General features: G+C 44.9%; 1 protein-coding gene across 5 annotated transcripts in view; it reads right to left on the reverse strand.

The window, feature by feature from the left end:
* Positions 1 to 22,092, reverse strand: part of LOC125716885 (SH3-containing GRB2-like protein 3-interacting protein 1) — a 53,650-nt gene extending 31,558 nt beyond the window's left edge. For 4 of the 5 annotated variants that reach the window (XM_048989700.1, XM_048989701.1, XM_048989698.1 and 1 more), the window contains exon 1: positions 12,625 to 12,951. In XM_048989700.1, the coding sequence (XP_048845657.1) occupies positions 12,625 to 12,634 (10 nt within the window). In that variant the 5' untranslated portion in view covers positions 12,635 to 12,951. Of the gene's footprint in view, positions 1 to 12,624; positions 12,952 to 14,046; positions 14,152 to 21,927 lie in introns of those variants that run through there. The other variant, XM_048989697.1, reaches the window with a different exon arrangement.
* Between the last annotated feature and the right edge of the window lie 1,323 nt (positions 22,093 to 23,415).

Consider the following 23,415-nt stretch of genomic DNA (forward strand, 5'->3'; position numbering starts at 1 on the left):
ATAAATGGAGGCGCGGATGTGGCGGGTAGGTTGGGGGGGGGGTGCAATCAGTGCTTGATGTTTGGTGATGCAATGATTTCTCAGCGCAGTGGCAGTTCCACACCTCTGCTCTCCACCCAAAGGGAGTCCATGCTGCCTCCTGTCTCCGTCTGTCTGGAATGTCTGTCAGCATGAATCCCAAGCACCTCCGGCTGCTGCCTCCTCCCTGACACTAAGGTGCGTTTAATGCCTCATGCATTCCAACGACCAGCCCTGAACTTCAGCGGCTGGACTCCATCATGCAGACGGTCCCTTTACGTACACGGGCGACGGTCAACGCGAGTGTATACTGTGCGCGTTTCACATGAGCAGATTTATTTCCTTCATCATCCATCCATCTTCCAACTGCTTATGTTGGTCAAGATCACAGGATTTTTAGACTCGGATTAAGAAAAAAGTAATAAAATAGGTTCCTGCCCTCCTTCAGAAATGTAATAATAATAATGATGACGATGATGCATTATTGACCCCCGTGGCAAAATTGTCTTTTTTGCCAACCCCATCTTGCTCTCCATAAATGAAATGTAGCCCCCTGCAGCAGAGCAGCGCCCACAGAGTTGAGGGTTAAGGGTCTTGCTCAAAGGTCGACAGATGTGACTATTCTGTGAAAGCTGGACTTGAAGCGGCAACCATCCATTCAGAGGGACAGAGGCTTAACCCACTGGCCCATATGCTGCCCCATCTTAACCAAAATCCATGCAGTTCCAAAGAAAACAAGTGTTCGCTCTTCAATTCATATTATCCATATCACAGAACCATAGATGTGCTCAATTTAAATTATGTGTGTTACTTAGATCCCACTGAAAATTTCAGGCGGCAAAAAAAAAAATATATTAAAAAAATTTTATATTGAATTTTAAATTTAATTTCTTCGGTCTGAAATTTGGCTCCCACGGCAAATTTAGGAGAACAGCGTATGTAAGGTTTACTGCGCAAATTCTAAATACAAAACTTTGGTCTGGGATCAATTTGACCTCTAAATTACACTAAATAACATTACTTTTTTTTTCGCTAACAGAAAAGAAAGCTGCTGTAGATTTGCAAAAATATATTTGTTACCACCTCAGTTTGTCAGTTACAAAAAAATGTATAATTTCTATACCTGCATCCTTCCATAGGTTTTCTGTGGTCAGCAGATGCAACTATATTGTTGCTAACATACCCAGACAGCAGCAGGCATGGCCGGAAACACTACTTCCCTGTCGACCTGTCCTGACATAAACCCTCTTATTAAAGCTTCAGTGTTGTAGGCCAGAGGCAAATCAATACCTGTCTTTATTGCTATTGTTTTCAGCTTAATAATGAGCAGCTTTGCAGAAAACTTCCATAAAATGCCTGACTGTAATTTATAATTGCATGAAACTATTTTTCGCTTAAAAACTCAGGCTGCGAAGGGATGGAACATTTCCGGAAACTCTCTCTTACGTGAGAAGTTAAGCTTGGGAATTTTTGGAAATATTCCAAGTTGGAAACTTTCCATGGGAATTAACAGGAATATATGGGAAATAAGTCCCAGAATTTTTTTTGCAACCCTGGCCACCCTCATCCTATAAAAACCAAGAGGCAGACAGGCTAGAAATTTGAAAAGCATGTTTTTTGGAATGAATGAACGGCAGCAAGCCAACCACAAGCTGTTGGCTAGTGCACTCTGAGTATATCTGATGTATTTGATGGTCAGAGGGGTGACATGATCAAGCACATCACGCGGTCGTCAGATGGTCAGCGATACAGAATATGGCACCTGACAGTGGAGATTGGGAAAACGCTCACTTTGTTCCTGGTGATTAATGCTAACAATCAGTTAAGCCGGAGACAGAGATCACTGGAGGCGAGGAGGGATTTCGCTCTGTCTCATTACGCTTAGTCCTCTGTTGTTTCCGAAGGGTTTAATTTCAGTTTACTCTCTGTGTCCCCATTTCTCACTGCTAATGACCTCAGTCGACGCCATGTAGGACAGAAAACCCCGACCTGTCTTCAGTTGCTAATAAAGTTTGTCTGACTCACAAAAATGCACAGAGATGAACTTTTTACGTACAGAAACACTTTTCTTGCACGTCCACATACATTCTCACCATATAGATATCCACAAAAAATAATACACCCTTCCAAGAAAGCAATACAACTGCAGGACTCCAAAGACACATTAAAGATGACGGTGACAATTACTGATTACATATAATCAAGTGACTTAGGTTCTATCACTATGACAACATGCAGGCCCACACACATGCAGAGTTGTGCAGAGACCGCTGGGGGGGGGGGGGGGGGGGGCGTGGAGAGGGGCTGGTCTAAGTTTCAAGTTCACATACAAATCTGCTAAACCGCTGTGCAATAAGATGTTTAGTTTCAACCAACCAGTTGAGTATAAAGCAAAGTAGGCAACCCTGCCCCAGGAGTGCCAGTGTCCAGCAGGTCTTCTATCCTACCTGATGAATTACTCACTACGTGCCTGAGATCAGACGTGGTTCTTCAGAGACGAAGCAGGACAGAAAACCTGCTGTGAAGAAGCACTCCAGGATGAGGGTTGCCTGCCCTTGGTATAAAGAGTCACAGTCACACAGCACTCAACTGGATGGTTGAAACAAAATCTTGGTCTGGATTTTTACTTTCTGGACCTGAACTGTCCACCTCTGCCCTATTAAGAGGGTGGGGGGGGTCCCCTTGGTAAATTCTAAATGATCCTGAGTAATCGTACTAAAATTTGCTGCATTTGCTGGGGGGGGTGTGTCCACCTGCGACGGAAAAGGGGGCACAGAGAACCAGAGAAGCGGGGCGTGTGGAAGCTGACCGGTGAGACTGCGTCAGGAGTCAGATATAACGGGCTTACAGCACACGGTCACTCCCTGTACAGTCAGGTTTGTGTGCCTCACATGCACATGGTCACTCCAAATACAAAACCCCACCCCCCCTTAAATGCCCTCGACGGGGCCCCTGACGTTTAAGCTCCCACTCGTCTGTCTGAGGATGGAAAACGAAAAAAAAGGGTTGGTTTTTTTTTCCCCCCAGAGTGTTTATTCAGGAAAGCGGGGGGTGTGCGTACGCGGATTGCTGTCTAAGCTGAGTGGGCTTCATGGGGCGGACCTGTGAGAGCTGCAAGCCTGCAGGCACCGGAATGATCAGCATATTTAAACACTAAAACCAGTTCTGGACAGAAAATGTCCAGGAAAATTCTAATATTTTACAATGGTCTGAAAAGCAAAAAAGAGACGTGTTCCCTTGACCAGTTTTCGGAGTTACCCTAAAGACTAAGAACTGCTGCCAAGGTCCCAAGTGTAGCCCCTCCCGCGTTAGGTGAGAGACCTGTATGGTTTTTCTCGTATTTGATTTAAGCGAAGAAGGTTACCTTACAGTACACTCAATTTGGGGAAGCAGGCTAAATGAGCTCAACATCAAGCAGGTTACTCAAAACACCACATAACTATCGCTCAAAAGCCACTTCCTGTGGATAAAAGATCAGTCACATGTTTGTTTACAACGAGTCCCACTGCACCTAATAAATGCGAGACCTCTGCACGCTAATACCACACATGTAAAGGACCACCCCCCTGTAAAATTTTAACTTGGGAACTAAAGCTAAACTTTTCAGTCTAAAAAATGTTTTTCTGATTTAAATATGTTTCGCTGAGGCTAACCACCCACCCCCCCACCCCCCATTAAATGTAACAAAACCAGTTTATCAACTTTAACTTTATCACTGCTCCTTTCGCATGAGATCTGCACGCACTCTCGGAGACATTCAAAATCATGGTATCCTTGTCGTTAGACTCACTCACAGACCGTGCGGCGCGTTTGCAAGATATTTAACAAAAATGACTGAGGAGGAGAAAGATTAACAAGAACTGCTCACCAAAAGGTGTTCGCCTTCAGCTGTAAGAAGACAGTTAACATTCAATAGGGACGACATTCAGCAAATGCAAGCAAGTTGTTGCCCCTGGTCTGTGTCTGGTGACACGGCAACACCAGCAATTTATTTGACACCCACAGGGTGCAATAAGTTCTGTTTGGCTATGGTTTATTTCAGGCAAATTTCATCTCCTTGTGTGTTTTTTATTTTTTCGATATTGTGTGGCTCTAGTCGTGGGGATCCTACAGCTAATTAGCATGAGGCACAAGGGACACACGAGCCAGGAGGCCAGTTCATGACAGGGCACCCAGATCCACACTATACAGGCAAGTAACAAATTCCATAAAAAAAACAGGGGCGAGATTCGAACCCAAACCCTGGAGGTGTGAAACCACTGCACCACTAGAGATCATTTAAATTAAAAAAGCCAGCTGACCCCCGAGTTTGACTTGCTAAATGGTAGAATCACATGCTTGTTCCTGCATGACGCCAGGAACGTCTTGCCTTCTGTGACAATTTAACGCATCATTTAAACAACTAACAGCTCACCTCCTCCCGGCCCCAGAATGCACTGCGGCGAACATTAATCATGTCTGTGATTTTAAGAATGTTTCTGTGCAAAGCTACTACTGTGAGTAGTCACTATACTCTCTAACATACAGATATCCCCGCTTTGCGAATGGTTTGCTTTACACCACTTCGTTTTAACGAAAGACCTACATTAGCACCTGTTTTTGCTAACCGACAAAAATTCTATAAGGATTCTTCTTCTCTCTACGAAAAAAGGAGAAAAGCAAAAATATCGTTCAGAATTTGGATATCAGGGAGCAAATTATTAATATACAGTCATGCATTGCAAGTTTGATGGAGCACATATACGCTGGTGGTTCCCTAAGATTATAAAGGGGCAGAAAATTTTAGCATTACTCATTTGTTTGTGGTGGTGCAGGTGTAAATAAACTTGTGAAATACAATTATGTACAGTACATAATACCTGATAATGATAATAAACAACTACGTTACTGGTGTATGTAGCCTATTTACTATACTGTACTTTTTAGTTGTTTGGGCTATACCATTTAGCCTAAGTGTATACTATGTTTGTGTACACTCTACAATGTTCACACGACGACGAAATTGCCTGACGCGTTTCTTAGAATGTATCCTGTCGCTAAGCGACACATCACTGTATTAATTCTGGTAAGTGAAATCACACTATGCATACAATACTTTCACTTTATATAGGCTTTATCAATTATTTCCTGCTTTTACTATATGTTATTGTTATTTTAGGTTTTATGTGTTATTTGATATGATTTGGTAGCTTATTTTTTGGGCCTGGGAATGCTCAATTTCTTTTCTCCCATAAAAAATGAATGGTAATTACATCTTAATTTTGCACCATTTTCACTTATGGAAGATCTCAGATGTACGCTCTACTTTCAGATAGTGGCGGAAGCCTGTATTTTGGGAATCAGGTCCGTCGCGTCTGATGGGGAGTTCATGTGATGAGCGATAGGGTGGGTGTGTTAATATCTTAATGATCTCGACAGCCTGTTCATACATTTGTGTTCCTTTCTGCTTGAGGAGCCATGTGCAGGCGGAATTACATGCCAGCCAAGCCATTCAAAGGGGTCGCTGCATATTAATACAACGCCTTAATTATCGTTTCATAAACACTTCCGTATACATCCCAGAAATGGAATCAATGGCGGTTTTGAGTATTAAGCCACGGAGGAGACAAGCGACGGGGAGATGCAATGTGAGAACCAGCAGACAAGCACTCCCAGGGAACCATTTCCTGGCCATCAATCACCCAGAAAGCAGCTCTTAAAGCGCCCTGTGCGAGCCTACGCCTCTTACTTGCTACAGGTCTTTGTTTATCAAGCGCCCAAGCATGAAAGGAAGGCAATGTGACGATTCTCATAAGCTCGGGAAATAATTAAACGGATAGCTATTAGAATTCTCAGAAAAGATCATTAAAAGTGTGTCGTAAAAATCAGTTATCACTTCTGAAAGACGGTATGGCATAATGCAACAGTAATGTCTTTTCGTGGTTTGTTCAAGGGGAATATACACAAACACGCTTAATGTTTTTTCTTAATAATTCATTTAGTGCCCAGTGGCCCATCTGCACTAGTCATGTGGCTTCTTTCCAGTCTCCAGAGAGGGCGTGCGGCACCTCCTGTCACTAAGGCAAAAGGCAGCCAATCCGAGTTCCAGGATGTCCATTCCAGACAGCCAATCAGGGGGCACCTTACTGTCAAGGGAAGGGCTTGCTCTGAGGTTTGAAACTGCTAGTGGTGATACAATGAAAATCCCAGACCCTTCTGTGAGAAGAGCTTATGGGGACTTCATACATGGTCACAGAGCATAAAGGTAAAATAAGCTGGTTACAAACCGTAGAAACACAATAGTGTCGTAATCACTTGATAAGTATCGCCAATGTAAGAATGTTTCTGGATGGAAAAGAAAGTAAACATGTCTGTGGCTGTAAGCTTTGGCAAAGGAAAGAAAGCGATAGAGAAAATGTATTCCCGTATGGTAAGATTTCAGACATCAAATAATAGTTAAGCTGATTTTGTTAAATCATCTGAAGGTTTCCTACAGATTAATTTGAACAGAACGGAGCTTTTGTTTTCTGAACAATGATTGTCTCTGCTACCAGAATTTAGCATTTATGTGAACTTATCTGCCAGCTGTAATGCATACATCCGTAACCCAGCAATGGGCAATGAAATAAATGATGAAAACAACAATAGTAACTGGCCAATCACTGAAAACTCAGCTTAGTTGCCCTTTTGCATACACTCTCAGAAAAAGGGTACCAGTTTGTAGCTTGTCACTGGGACTGTACCTTATAATTCTGTACCTTTTAAGGTACAATTACCTACAGCTAAGGGTACAACTAGCAGACCTGTGAGCGTACAGCCCCAGTGACAAAGGTACAAATTGGTATCATAAAGGATTTGAGAAATTCTGGTGGATGGCCTGTTTGAAGGATGATTTTCTCTTCGTTATTTTGAATATTTAGTATCTTTTTTTCCTTGCAACCCCCCCTTTTGGACTTTTGAGCTATCAAAACCTGACCTGGACTTTCCCACCTCCACAGTCAGCAGGTTCACGTAAGCGATAAACGGAAGTGTAGAGATGAGGGTGTTTCTCACTCAGCAAGCGGTTTCTCACCTTAAAAATCCCGTTATCAATTAATCACTGTCAATTTGAGCAAATGCATGTATATTTAGAATATAAAAACTAAAATTCTAGACAGTTTTGACTGTACTGTTGGAACACGAGTCACAGGTAGCCGTAATATTAAGGAAAAACTTAATTTTGGATGTAATGTGCAAATTAATCTAATTAACAAGGTTTAGTGGTCTTGTAGATGTACAAGATATGTGAATATGAATGAAAACCAACAACAAAAATTCACATAGACAGTTAATAGGATCAGCCATTTAGTCGCTCAGAGACCATAAGAGAAACTTAACTGCTTAACTATAAGAGATATATACTACCATAGAGCTACAGCTACATGCTACATGGCCTACAACAGATCTATACCATATGACAACTATATGCTACAACAGACTTACGAGCTATATCACACTCCATACAGAGCTACGCCCTATGGCAGACCTACACCCTACGACAAAGCTACACGCTACCACAGAGCTACGGCCTATGACAGAGCCATGCCATAGACACAGCCACATGCTATAACAGCGCTATACACTTCGGCAGAGCTACAGCCTACAACTGAGCTACACGCTACAACACAGCTCCATCATACAACAGCTACATGGTACAACAGAGCTACACGCTACAACAGAGCTACATGATATAACAGAGCTATGCCATACAACAAAGCTACACGCTACAACAGAGGAATGACCTACAACAGAGCTACATGCTACAACAGTTATGCACTAAAACAGAGTTACATGCTACAACAGAGCTACACCCTATGACAGAGCTACACGCTACAACAGAGGTATGCCCTACAACAGAGCTACATGCTACAACAGAGCTACACACTACAACAGAGCTACATGATACGACAGAGCTACACTATATGACAGAGCTACACACTACAACAGAGGAATGGCCTACAACAGAGCTACCTGCTACAACAGAACTACACACTACAACAGAGCTACATGCTACAACAGAGCTACATGATACAACAGAGCTACATGCTACAACAGAGCTACATGCTACAACAGAGCAACATGATACAACAGAGCTACATGCTACAACAGAGCTATACGCTACAACAGAGGAATGGCCTACAACAGAGCTACATGCTACAACAGAGCTACACACTACAACAGAGCTACATGCTACAACAGAGCTACATGATACGACAGAGCTATGCCATACAACAAAGCTACACGCTACAACAGAGGAATGGCCTACAACAGAGCTACATGCTACAACAGAGCTACACTATATGACAGAGCTACACGCTACAACAGAGCTACATGCTACAACAGAGCTACACTATATGACAGAGCTACACGCTACAACAGAGCTACATGCTACAACAGAGCTATGTGCTACAACAAAGCTACACCCTATGACAGAGCTACACGCTACAACAGAGGTATGCCCTACAACAGAGCTACAAAGCACTAATCCTCCTTCACAGTGGATGGTGCGTTTGCAGGCTTTGTCACACAGAAGAACCACGGTCTCCACAATGTCACAATGTCATCCTCAATGGCCCCAAACAATTATCGTAAAGCCCAGCTGGTACATAAATTGCATTTGAATGACATTTTGCAATTAAAATCTTTCATTTTGCTAATCATGAATAGAGAAAATGGTCCTCTTTCAAGGGTGCCCTCAGATTCCTGGGACAGGCTTTACCCACCCCCCCCTCCCCAACTCTGTATTGGATAAGTGGCTGGAGGGAGGATGGATGGATGGATGGATGGATGGATGGATGGATGGATGGATGGAGATATAAAAAGAAGATATAAAAGTTTAAAAGGCCTGACAGCAGTTAAATAAAACATGATGCGTTAATTGCATGACCACGGATTAATTTATATATTTACTTTCTGTGTACGCCATGTGTACCCCCCCCTCACAACTGATAAAATACGTCGTATCTTATTTTTATTACTTTCACACTCTGCTGTGCGAAATGTGTAGTACGGGAAATGATGAAAAAGCAGACGTGGTCATGAGTGTTCCGAGTGAGACCTCGGCATTCCGCAGCCTACCCTGACACTCCTCTTAGTGTCACTCACATTGCCTGCCCGAAGGAGACTGCAGTCACAATCAGTTTGGTCTAACTACCAAGCTGATTGCTCCTGGGGGATACAAACTGTTGGCAGTACCCAGCCTGTACTCTAAAGCTTCAGCCACAGATCACAGGGCAGGAATGCTGATTATCATACTCCATACCATGTTTGCCATTTACTTTCCTATGTAGACAGACATGTCCTACGAACAACGAAGCAGGATCAGCATTTTAGTCAAGCAGTAGGGCCCTAAGACCCTGCAACTGTTGGGCCCAGTAACTTAGTCAGTACTAGCGTAGCCAGCAGGGGGAGCAATGGCTAGTGAACTAAACTAGTGACAAGATTAGTAAGAAGATAGACATCATCTTTAACTTTCTCTACAGTAAATTCTGGCTGATGCTAAGTAATGCTGTTTGACATAGTAGAGAAGCTGGATCGAAATTACGAATAAAATACAATATATAAAGAGCGACACGTGGTTTGCTTTAAACAAAGGGTTTGTTACTGGACTCTAAGCATTCCTGCATACAGAAAAGGTCCGAGCATAATCACACTGCAGATAAGGGACAGAAAACAATGATAGTTTTACCCAAAGTCACATGTCACCTTTTTCACAAAACATGGGTCTGTGGAGTCTTTGTACCTCCATCTACAGGCAAAGTCACACCTCTGGTAACTTCACTGCTTCAGCGAAGTGAAGTTAAGCCTTGTGGAACGTTCTTGCCTAAGGCATTGTGTTTCACGGAGGTCAGGTGACGCCACCCACAAGGTGCCGCTCGATCGATGACCACGTGCATTCCCTTCTGCTAGGAAGTCCAGTAATCATCATAGTCTACAGGTCTGTAGCTGAGGATTATGGTCTATAACCCCGAATACGCAGGTTTGACCTCACCCCTCAACTTGCAGTACACCTCTCAAGACAATTACGCTGAAACAACCCCCCAACCCTCCTCATCTGAGTCCATCAGAGGCGAGCCCTCACTCATTGCTCGAGAAGTCCAAGGAGATCACAAGGGAAGCAGAAGTAATCGCCAGGTGAGCACAGCAACCCATCTGTTAGATCAGAGATGGAAACATTAAGGGCTGCAGGCATGACCATGCGATCCGCACGCCAAACTCCACAATGTCAAAGATTTCCAGCACAGTAAAGAGAAAATACAGGCAACTGACCAACAATAGGCAGGGTTTACAAAAAAAAACAAAGGAACCCAAAAGGTATACGGAACTAGCCTTTGATGTGCACCAAAGCATGCAAGCCCACTTTTAAATACCTGGACCTCTCAGTTGTACTACAGTGCTTTGCCTTCTGCTACACTATATTAGCAGTCTTGCAGCTCGCATGGAGGCTAACAGTAAGGTAAAACAAAGTATATTCATACAGGCACATTAAGTTTTATATAACTATGCATCTCGGATGTTTTTTGCGCAAGCCGTATTTACTTATTGACATACAGTTTGTTTTAGATGGAGGCGTAACATGCAGTGAAAGATTTAAGGAAGCAAACATTTAAAAACAAAAAATATTCTAAGTGACAGAAGGTGCGAGCTGGACTGGCATAACACAGACTTGTAACTTGGGGCTACATGCTAAACCAACATGGCGGGGACTCGTGTGCTCTGTTCCAGATCCCCCGCAGGCTTCCCCGAGATTAAAGTGCCTCCATTAGATGAGCCCCAAGCCGTGTGCCGTTGGACCAGAGACCAGCTGCCTACCAGACAGCAGGCTTCAGTTGGGGCCCGGATTGCTATTAGTGGGGCCCGCTATTGTACCACAGCTTAATATGACATGGGTGGCCATTTGCGTCATCTGTACCCTATTACTTAGCATATACGTCTGGGAACTGTATTTACATTCTACCCCAGAATGCAGCCTAAAGACCAGTGTAGCCCAATCCTAAGGCTGTATCCCAGAATTCCCCTTGTGCTGATGCTAAACGGACGTATTAAGATTCCTCCATACTGTGTCGTTGCCCAATCCTGCACCCAAAGTTCTTATCTGTACCTCTTAAGCCCATGTCACTCAAGTCCATCACACCAGGAGACAGTCCTGCATACATGAACACAGACCCATAAAACACAACAGAACACTGTGACATAACGTTCAGGACCCACTTCATATATCGACATTAATGTGACGATTTGGAGCCGCCCCCCAGGGCACTCCAAGTAATTACAGCAGGGCATCTTAAATCCTCAGTCCTGCCCTTCCACCTCACAGCCAAAAGAACTCTGATGTCACTGTGCTGCAATGCCTTGGAGGTCGCAGGCTTCATTTTTAAGTGGGGTGGGGGCTGTCGCCAGTAAGAGCTGGGGGGGAGGCACCTACCTGTGCCCACCAAAATACCAGAAATTCCCACCGTCTGTCTCCCCATGATGTAGGGGCCTTCATCAGGCATCACCATTAGCATCAACGGATCTCATGCTCACTGTTGCTTTGTAATGCTCACCGAACACCGAGCAGGCATTCCCACAGAGTCAGTACGACGTATTCTACCCGAAGTCAAAGGATAGTGCCCAGATGTCAGCAGTGGAACACTGATTTCAGATCTCTGCATAATTCTGTCACGGTAATACAAGCATAGGACGCAAAAAAAACCAATACAAAACAAATAACATGTTGAACAAAAGCATCAAGGACAATTGTTTGTCGTTTGTGGCTATCATTCGACCAATAAGAAATTAGAGAAAAAAAAATCTGCATTCTCTTAGAGTACTGTGTTATAAAATACTACAAATAAATAAATAACCAAACACTGCATTATTTATGCAACTACAGTAACTACAATGCACTGCCTATGCTTGGCATATTGGCCCAGAGGTAAGGCAGCGATGACAGCAGTAAAACAGCGCTCTGAACCACGGTCTAGATTGAACACGTCCCTAAAGCCGAGAAAACGGAATGAGGCAAAGACCACAAATTATGTAAAGATTGAAATACCAAGAAAAATAATAATGCTTTAAATCGCCAGGGGGGCCCACCAGAGAGAAAAGGACAAATTTCAGATTTGAATAATAATGATGAGTGGCTGGAAAGGGAGGCCATTTCATTTATAGGTTTGTGAAGTCAGGGGGGGGGGGGGGGAGGGGGGGGAGGGGGGGGGGGGGGTCACAGCTTAAATGACATTCCAAGCGTTTTCACGGGGGCCGTTTGCTGGACGCGCCAAAGAAACCCTAGGAAAAAAATGGCTTCAGGATCCAGAGCACAGCCTGAGTACAAAAGCACAGCCGCACTGTCTGCGGCCGGGGGGGTCCTGCTAACGGCCAGACAAATCCCAATAATCCCCCCACAATAGTGTGGGGGGGGGGGAGCAGGGTGAGAAAGAGAAGGGGGCATATAAAGAGAACAAATTAGCTCCGCCATTGTGCTACCACTTTAAGTGACATTTTAAGAGTGCGGAAGGTTCCGGACAATGACATCGCGGGGACCCTCTGGCTGGAGACGGCTGCGGCTCACGTCCGGCTGGAGGGGGCGGTTAGGCAGAGGCTTACCTTCCATCATGATTGCAGATTTTCATTCCTTAATCTCCAAGGGGCTGGGAACAATAGCAGGGGGGGGCGGGCAGGCAGCCCTGGTTAGAAGGATGCTTGAAAAAAGGAGGACAAAAATGGAGCAGGCAGCTAGGTGTGCTCTTAGAGGAGCCCGGCATGCAGCCCTCCCGGCCCGCGGGTCCCAGCCTCCGGATGCTGGCGATGGGACACAGCGCTGCGGATGGTGGAGGGATGTGTAGGCCGTGGATGGTGCTGCAGCCGGAGCCTACTCCATCACCGGAGGATGCTGACAGAGAAAAAAAAGCATGTTAGGGGATGGGGAGAGAGCGTGTGTGTGACAGAGGGAGAGCGAGAGGGAGAGAGAGAGAGGCAGGGAGGGAGAGGCAGGCTTGCTTATGTCACAACCCAGCTAAGCCAATCCCGGGAGCTCTCCTCTGTGTCTCACGGCTTTTAGTCCGTATCTCCTAACAACACGCCCCAGGAGAATACCAGACGAGTGCCCTCCCCCCACCCCCCACCTTAGCAATCCCACACACACACACACACACACACACACACACCCTCACACGCACACTGAGGCATCCTTGCTTCCCCTCCTAGATTTTTACAGATCATGTGACCCCCCCTGGCACGAACTGGCTGTCCATCTTGCTGGGGAGATGAGTAGTGGTGTTGGGAGTGGGGGGGGGGGGGGCATGGGGCCACATTAGCCAGATCCTGGAAACGAGACAGCTGAAGCTCTTCGGGGGGTTCTGAGGGGGGTCAGGATTTCAGCACTGCCACCCTAAACAGCTACACACCCTCCTGTCACCTGCTTTGGTGGCTAAGCATAAGCACAGGAGATGGGGGGGGTGTGTATCAGCGTGAACCTGCCCCCCTTCACATACGCCCCACCCCCGCCAAACCTGAGAAGAAAAGCAGCCACACCACAGCTGGACCACAGGGAGGAAATAAGGGCCTCTGCCCGCCCCCCCCCCCAAAGCAAAAAGCACAGGGGGGCTGGGGTGGGGGTGAGAGACATGGTGGCAAGGGACAGGGCAAAAAAGGGAGAAGGCTCACAAATCACCAGCCATGTAATACTAGCCCTCTCCCCCCCCCCCTCCGTTGCAAACGTCAATACACCAGTCGGAAAGCATAATTGCACCCATTCTCCCCTATCTTCTAAAAATGAATATACAGACCCTCCAAGAGAACAGCCAAAATCAAGCGGGGGAAAGCCCATCTGAGAAGTGGGTTACTTATATATTGCCAAGAGATACATTAACTGCCTCGTGAAGTTAGGCATGACCGCTCAATTACAGCGAGTCACCTTATTCTGCAGGTAATAGACTTCGTAGATTCTCAATTTGCTCCAATCATTAATAATATAAAGACAGATTAACGGTGTGTAGGGGTGTCTCAGGAAGCCGTTTAAGTGGTTACCTTTCTCTGTACCACTGTTTCTCTGTAGATGAAGCACATCCTGTTTGGAGTGATGTTCCAGAAGCTCAATCTCAGCACGACAGATGCTCTAGAATCTGGCTGGATCTTCAAATGAAAGAAAATTATGCTTCATTTGTCATTTATATATGTTTGAGAATAGGAACATCGCAAAGCTTTAGTTTGCGAATATCCCATCATGCTCTGCTGGTTGCTGGTTCGAATCCCGTCTATTCCGTTAGGCCCTTGAGCAAGGCCCTTAGCCTGCAACTGCTTCGTTCTGGGTGTGACGTTAATCTACATCCAGCCCTATAAGGACGTCCTCCAACTTACAGGGGAAGAACTTGGGGGTTGATGGCAGGATTGGCACTACAGTCGCCGGGAAGAAACCTCACACTGGTCCATTCGGACTAGTGTGGTGCTGAGGTATCACCCACCGCACGGCTGCACTCAGGTTCTCATCCCTGAGGTGGTTTGTCGTGTGCTGGGTGTGGCAACGCGCTGTAATCAGTGCACACTCCTTACATCTCACTTTAAGTTACACAGGTAAGAGCAAAGCTTGACATCTCAGCGAAGCCTCAGGACATTTATCCTTTGCCATTAGTTTTCTCTTCTTCATTGCTGAATCATTTTCACATTGCACCTGAACTCCAATGATCCATAAAGTCTTAATGTCCAACATCTGTTACTGTAACAAAATATCAGTCAAACCAGTGGCGGATACTGAAAGTGGCTGATGGGTGAGCCTGAGTGAAGCACATTACTGCACGTTATCTTAAACAGGCTTGTCATTTACAATTTAGTGACCGCGGCAATATTACAGCCAACAATGTGGTGTCCTACCGAAAGTACAACCTCCTACAGACATGGACTTTTTTTTAAGAAATTGGTCAATAATAGCTGTTTAGCCTTAATATTAGCATGAATGGTGCGAAACTCGCACAGAATTATAGGTGCAATTTACCACCACGCCTCCCCCAATTTAATTAATGTAAACTAAAATGTAAAATATCATATTATAAAAAAACCAAGTAAACTCTAAATGGGTGAGCCCACATAAGTATGCAATGGAAAATCCATACCCCCTTCTCAGGCTGATTTTGAGAACATTAAGAAACACAGAGCCCCTGTTTTCTTAACCTGTAGTGTCAGTGTGAAACTCTTTGATGGCTGATAAAAGAGAGGGAAACATCCCCTTTAAAAGACTCAGAGCAGTAAAGGTTGCAACTAGACCTTTTCAAAGGAAAATATCCTCGGAACAAAGTAGGGCACAAAAAAAGAGTGGTCCTTTCATCTGGAAGACCAACCATATTTGTCTTTCTAAACCTTTTAATGTTTTTTTTTTAAAAACAAATCCATTACATGCTTCCATTAGTTAAATAACCAGCACCTTTTACCCATAATTAAAAGTTAAATTATTAATGAAGACAGGCCCAATCTTGAGAAAAAAACATCAGGAAAAAAAGCACTGCAACACTCATGGGAAGGACCGTTCTGTATTTTAAAAGGTTTACCAGTCATTGTGTGGGATATATACACTCTTCAGCTTACAAACTGAAGACCGCAGTGGTGTTTCAGGTCCCAAAGCAGTTTTAGACTGAGAAATCATTTTACTGCTATTGTAAGTAACAGTAGAAGCCAATTGGAAAGGATGGCAGGGCTGGGGTGTTACCCCATTCATTTCTGTTAATTACCTATGAGGTAAAGACTTCCAGACAATGGCTTCTTCCTTATGCCCAACTCCAGCGACATAAATCATTGGCACTGCACGTTCCCAGAACAACATCCCGATTTTCTCGAGCGATGTGCTGTGACAAGCCGCTTTTCATATTTGTCCGAAAGACAGTAAGAAAATCAATATCTTTGCCACTAGCCCCTCAATCAAATTATTACATGAATGTGCGTCTGTGTGTGGGAGGAAGGGGGGGGCTGATTTTCAAATTCTGAGAAAATGTCACCACAAATACAGATACCCACGTAATACTACATTTGTTTACAGAAAACCTTAAATTGTACTATTTTTCTTGTTCATTACCCATCTTTCATTACCGTATCAGAAGGAATAAAATCACTGGGAACTGACAGCAAGAAACAATGCTGTTGGTGAGGTGGGGGTGCTGTTTTCCAGCAGATCCGTTAGGTGAGACATTAAACTGACTCTCACAGCTGTGTCCTGCCCCATCTAAGGCCACCTTTCCGGCTCCCAGATTATTGCTGGCGCTCACTTAATAGAATTCCCCGGACAACGAAACCCTTCCCTTGGTTCCAGGCGACGACCAGTTTACTGCCAAAGTAACAACAATAAATAACGGGGTGCCTACCTTACATAATGTAATTATACCCCCCAAAGCAGACTAATAGAAAATAAGCAAACAAGTAATTTCGATAATAAAAAATGAAGGTTCATTCAGCAGCCGAGGTCTCAATCAAACCGCAGTAAATCTCCGGTGGTTATACCGTATATCTGTTTATAGGGCACCATCAATGCAGTCAAGCTTTCCAAGGAAACTTCATTAAAAACACCGTGTCTTTAAAACGCATGTTTGCTTGGTCATGTCGAAAACGGAGAAAACGTTCAAACAACATAAATAATGGATATTCATGTCCTTAATTTAAAACCACCACCGTCTTTACTATAAAACATATAGTGAAATATATAGTCACTTTCCTGACACTTTAAGCCGAATATAATTTCTTTTAACCAATTTAAGCAGCTGCATATTTTACCATAACAATCCAGGTTAAATACAGGGAGTTCGGACAGTCTACATGCGTCCTGTCTGTGTGCTGCTCCTTCAACGATTCATACAGTCCTCAGCAAAATACAATTAATGTTCACTGTCAGCTACATGTCCTTTATGTCTTTATGCAATGCCGCCCCCTTGTGTAAAATGTAAAAAAATACAGCAACATTTGGGATCACACCTCTTTCATTATGATTTTGTATGATCCGTTTTTTACGTAACATACACATCTTAAAATGCGTTGCACCGCTTCTTTGCGGGAGTTTCTACGAATTCTACCGAAAATGTAGAATTTGTGCAAAATTTTACGACAGAACGATGATACAGAAACCAGAATAGAGCAGTTGGGTATATGAAGCCTGTATAAAAGTAAACAAAGGGAGGCAAAATATTTCCTCGCAAATACTGCACAGACCTGAGGAGTAAAACCTCAAACAATAATAAAATAATACGAAAGTCATAAATACATCGCAACAGGAAAAAAGTCAGAATTTTCTTCCCGTGCCAGATCATACCTCGGGCCCCTTATAGAGCACTAATTGGATGATAAAATATGCCTAACAAAATTCACCGGAAAATCAAATGTCATGTTGCCAATGAAATCAAAGTTGATTAGGGTATTTTTTAATTGCATCCTATCTACTGAGTGGTCATGCTTCCAACTTTGCTGGACCAGTTTGGGGAAGGCCCATCAAACACCATTGGGATGAACTAGAACATCACGTCCACATCAGTGCCTGACCTCACAAATGCTCTTCTGAATGAATAGGCAAAAATTCCCAGACACACTCCAAAACCTTATGGAAAGCCTACCCAGAAGAGTGGCAGCTGTTATATAGCTGCAAAAGGGGGACCAACTCCATATTGCTGCCTATGGATTTAGAATGTGACGTCATAAAGGTTCCTGTAGGTGTAATGACCACGTATCCCAATACTTTAGTCCATATAGTGTTTATGTCTCCAACAAATTTATGTTGGCAATAGGGTTCGTCACCCCGTCCGTACATGAAACAAACGAGTCTGAGGCAAAATATTTTAATAGAGGAAAAACAAAATCTAAAAAAAAATTTAAATACCAAGTCCGTGGCAAAAAAAATGCATCAATGTCTGTCAGAATTTGCCATGCAGTTCAGGAAAAATCCTTCCTATATTTCTACGTTGGTGGCATTTAATCTCAAATATGAACATGTAGATAACGACCAGAATGGTTGTAGATTACATAAACGTTTTACTTCTTTTACCTTTTCCGCCTTTTATTATTATATCAGGGAACAACATGCCTTATGAAACTTTAAACTAATAATCATACCAAAATGTGCCATGCCGTTTTTACATTTATAATTTGCACCGAATTGTAAGTTTAAGGTCACAAAAGCGTAAAAAAGTACGACACCAGCATCGCAAGCCTACGACATCCACGCCTCTCTCCACAATATACTTGAATTTCATTCCTAATTCGCAAAGTTTTTACTTTTATTATTATAAACAGTGTTTTGTTCGCGATGGTGAGATAAATAATATAAAAATTTACGATGAAGAACAAACTGGGCGCGCGTAATAGCGCTTCTTTATAATATTTCTTATAATAATATCATAATATCCGCTAGAGGACGCAGGTGAGTTACTGTGAAATTTCGCTGCATGCCGCAAAACGTGCGTTTTTAAATGGCAACACAATACAAGGAAGATAAAACAGTAACGGTAGGTTTGATGTGGAAAAAGTTAACAAGAAGGATTTTGTATACAGGGAATCCCAGTCTTATATCTTTGGGTAAGGTGCCTGAAATAAATAATTTTTATAAATGCCCCTATTCTTAAATGCGTAAAATAAAAATGAAAAATGTTCGGGAAAGCTATATAATGTACCGACACATCCATCTTATGATCATTTCTTCTTACCCTGGCTCATGGGAAAAGCGCGCTATAGTGTCTGTTAATTTTCTAACCGCTTAAACTGATCAGTCACTGGGGGGAATCTATAAAATGATTATTGTAAATGTTTTTTTATGTTATAAAAGCAGAAGTATATTGTGAAATTAAGGTTTAGGGCAAGAAGAATGGGAAGAGGCCTGTGTTTTGATACTGTTGGGTGCAACTCTGGAAGTAAGTTGCAGCCTCTTACCATTACCCCATTCGTTCATTCATTCATTCATTCATTCATTCATTAGATCAGTCCATGGTAATAGACGTACACCATCGTGCTTGTATGAATGTTTGAAGTTGAATATGAAAATGATTAAGTATTACTACAGCAGCCAAATGGACCCTCAAATGTAGACGTGTAACTCGCTGAAACACGCCCATCGTGACCCAGTTAATCCTACCCAGAGATCGTTATTGTCAGCCTCCCCCCACCCCGACGTCGCCGGGACCGTCGCTAATGAGGCTAATTTTAGCCTCGCGCCGAGGAACATCGTTCTTTCACGCTGGCGCTAACTGCCGCGAGCGCCTGACATCACTCAGGCTGCGGCTCCTCGTGGTGAAAGGCACGGGCTGGGGATGGAGAGGTGGGGGGGGGGCGTGGTGAGGTAAGCTGGCACGGTCAGGCCCGGTCAGAGGGAGGCGCCATTCACTGTAAAAACACGCTCTTAGACGGCCATCGGGCCATGAAGAGGAGCCTCCAAACTGCACGTAGGCCCAGTGCTGCCAGTGGCGGCTTATCGTTTCGATCACAGGGGAGGAATTTTGTTTTCTTTCAGGCCGAGTCAGTCACAACAAAACAGCACAATCGGCACCCCTCATCAGACCCGGGGGAGCTGGCGCTCGTCAGCAGGCAACGTGCGGAGTGCCCCGCGGTCCCCTCGCTGGCGTACGTGCACAAGCCGGGCCGGAAAGGCGCAGAAAAAAGGGCGTCGGTCTGGCGGAAGAGGGCCTCCTCGTTAAAATTAGCCCGCTGACAGACAACGAGGCGAAGACCGAAGTCCACTCTGTGGCCGAAACGCGAACTAATGGCTCCTTATCTCATATTGGACTTCCCACATTCAGGAGTACAGCACGTGAATTCCCGGGGTCGTCCATCTTCGCGGAGCTCGTTCGGCTTGGCTTCTCTTCGCATACAGGGCCACCGCCCCCACCCAAATGGAAAGGGGTCCCTGTCGTCGACGGAAATAACTCCCAGGCCTGAATGTTGTTTCCAGATGCCTCGCTCTGACGCATCTCAGCAGCAACCTCATTCTCACGATGAAAATTTTTATTCATGTAAAACAAAAAAACAGTATCACCTCTTCAACATTTTCACCATCTGACATGCATTCATTTATGGTAAAGATCAAGAGTGCTTTGGTCAACCTTAAGTCTGCAAGACATAATGTCCAGAAATGCCAGTGGAAATATTACTGGACCTAGCAGTATATAGTTCTTTCTGCATATATGAAGACTCACACAGCTCCTTATGGTGAAGAGCGCAGTTTTTTAATCTTATGTTTTGAATGCTGGGTAGCATTTCGGAGCTTTTCTCGGCAGTGAGCAGGTACAAATATAGGAGACGCCCACGTGATCCACTGACACATCGATGCCAGGTAAACCGGAATGTTCTAATGCCCCTAAGGCATCTTCCCACATATGACAAGGATGACGGCTTGGCGGGGGGGGGGGGGGGATTAGGATTAAGGGCTGTTAATAAAACCTCACCTCCGCTGTGTCACTGTGCCAGTTGTCTCTCTGCAATAAATTTAAAGTGCATCTCTCTCCAGTCATTTATTGCCGCCTCGCACTCATTTAGAAACCGGAGGAATCATTATTGTTTGCTTCCGCTCACCAGAAAATCCCCGCTTTCCCCCCCCCCCCCCCCCCCCCAGCAGCAAGATCGTTTTTATCACCTCTGGTGGAAAAGAAAATACAAGTGCTCCTTAAGAAAGACAGGAGGATTAAATGGGGGAGCCAGTCGTCGGCCAAAGACGAACTCGGCTTCCTACTGAATCGGTCCCATAGGACTGCGAGGTTGGGGGGTTCGTTCATAATTTCATCAGGTAGTCAAAGCATGCCCATGCCCCCCCCCCCCCCCCCCCGCCTAGCAAAGCACCCCCCACCCTCAACTTCCAGAGAATGTGAATCCAGTACCATGACGATTCCATCATGCCACGGTGATCTGACTGATCCGTGAAAATAAATTCCTATGTAAATAACTGAAAAAAATGGAATCTCTTCGACAGTGTCGCCGACCATTTTGAGGTTACACAATTTAGATCAGAATTTTGCTGGAGTCGGGAACCAGATTTTTAACTCCCCTTGGGGACGATGGTTCTAAATCTTGTTATTTGTTACGGTGAAGGAAATGCAGAGGATATCGGGAGATGTTTAGCCTCTCACATCGAGAAAAGTGGCGGGTAGCATAGGTATTTCCGCAAAGAAGCCGGCATCAGCAACGCTCTCTAGGGGTCAGCGAGTAAGTCTGAATCACCCGACTCTTCTCTCCTCAAAGGATGGCTGTTTCCTGCCAGAGGTATTGTGCCAACTGGTTTCTAACGTCACCAGTTAAAGGTCATACTGGTACATGCTGGGCGGGCGGCAGCATCCTGTCAAACGGCGCACACTTTGTTTAAGCAGAAAGCTTCGCAGAGAAACCGCACGTCTCATCGTCACCCTGCACATTTGCTTTTGTGAACCGTGACTTTTGCCGTGGCCACGTTTAAGAACTGGGCCGTATCAGCTGTCCTCTTTGGCCTGGCCAGGGGATATCTGAACTTTACGCCGATGCCCGCTAGAGTTTCATATCCGGCAGAGGAAGGGCATTGCTCGACGATAGCAGGAAGAACCCAAATGTCCATAATCTGCTTTACCAGAAAATTCTATGTCCAGTTTTGTGCACTGTCTGTTTTCGAAAAACTCAGATATAACCTTTTGTTTTAAATAAACAATACAATTTTATCAATGAAGATTTATGAGCTCGCATTAAATTATTTGTAGGTATTTTTTTTTTGTGATTGTTCTTCGCCGCATTCTAACGACGCATTAAAAGTTACGTGGGTACCCCACCCTCCCCCCCAATTCCACAGTCTTTGCTAGAAGATTCACACCTAAGGTGCTTCACACAAGTCCCTCCCAACAAAAGGTTTTTTAGGCATGTTTTATGTGTCACATCTCAACACTGCAAAAAGTGAGTCGGCTTAAAGGGGAAGTACACATTTTTAGAAAATCCCACCTGACTTCAGGCAGTAATGATGAAGCCGGGTGGGACGCATGACGAACTCTCTGCGCGGACGTGAGGCAGGCTGAGTCCGTGTGCAGCTCGTCGTCGCACATGGGCCTCCTCCGTGGGACACCAGCCAAGTCCCACCCGGGAGGGGTCGAGATCGGCCTTCGAGATGAAACCCCTTAAGAATCAGATAAAGCTGTGGAAAATAAGCCAGTCAGTGTTTGATGATTTTCTGCGCCCATTACACCATGCCCCCCCCCCGCCAACACTCCGTCAGAAACCTGAGCGGGCGCTGACAAGCTCCTTGATTAAAGGCAACAATGTCAGCCGGAAGTGGCGGCAGACGCAAACAAACGGGGGGGGCGCGACAGGTTATGCGATGAACCGGCGACTCGATCCCAACCCTTCCTTAAGAAGGCGGGAGCTGTGGGGGGTGGTCTGTCTGGAAAAGGCCGGGGGGGGCGACGAAAAAAACAGGATCCCCTCGTTTCGAAGCTCAAAGCTGACAGCGGGGTGAGGCCACTTTCCTTTGAAGGTCTCATTCGGGTCCAGGCACGGCGGATCTGTTAAAACTATCCGTTACCTTTTATTCCAAAAGTCATAGTCTGCGGCTGAGTAAAATCACAGGAACGGGAGACTATGGTAATATCCTGGTGTGTTTCCCAACACCCTCTGTCCAGCCCGCCCTAAATGCGGGTTAGTTAGAATCTGCTTTGAGCATGTGGGCTTTCCCACTCTCATCATACAGCCCACTTTGGCATGGTAGAGACTCCCATCGGCGCATCTGCAGGCCACATCCACCTTTGCACGCGAGAAAAAAATCTGAAATGAAATAAAATGACATGCTGGGGGGGGGGGGGGGGGTCACGGTCCCCTATGAGGAGGCTTCCTCTCCCAGTCGTCTCGAGGGTGAGTCACACGGCGGCCTGCCAACGCGGCAGGACCATCTGCCGGCGCTGTCCTCTCCGCCTGAGGCTCTGGAGGAATCCCATCCCTTACCACTGTGACTAGTGCGCCCCCACCATCCCCACCAGGCCTACGCCATCGCCACCACTACCCCTGGGGGGGCAGGCCGTTATTTGGTCTCCAGAGCACTCTGCTAGCCATTGTGAACATTTACATGCGAGAATTATTACAACAAACCCAGTGAGATTAATAATGGTTGGAAATTGTATGTTTGGTAAAAATAAAGACTCAAACAAATTGTGGAAATTTCCGGGTAGTGGCACCCTTTTCTGCCTCTAACAGTACAGAGAATCACACTAACAAAAATGCAATTACCAGGACAATACGGATCATTGTGTGCCGAATAATTTCATACAATTTATTCATAGAAGACTTTGCACCAATAAGTGAGCTAACACATACGGCAACCCCCTAAAATACAAAAAAAACCTGTATTAGCAGATACATCCCTTGAGATGCATTCAAGTGAGATCTACAGCCTTTGCACGGTTGTCATGGCAACCACCATTCTCCAGTTCCTCGACTGAA

The sequence above is a fragment of the Brienomyrus brachyistius genome, chromosome 21 (genome assembly GCF_023856365.1).
Source record: "Brienomyrus brachyistius isolate T26 chromosome 21, BBRACH_0.4, whole genome shotgun sequence".
In the NCBI taxonomy this organism is placed as follows: domain Eukaryota; kingdom Metazoa; phylum Chordata; class Actinopteri; order Osteoglossiformes; family Mormyridae; genus Brienomyrus; species Brienomyrus brachyistius.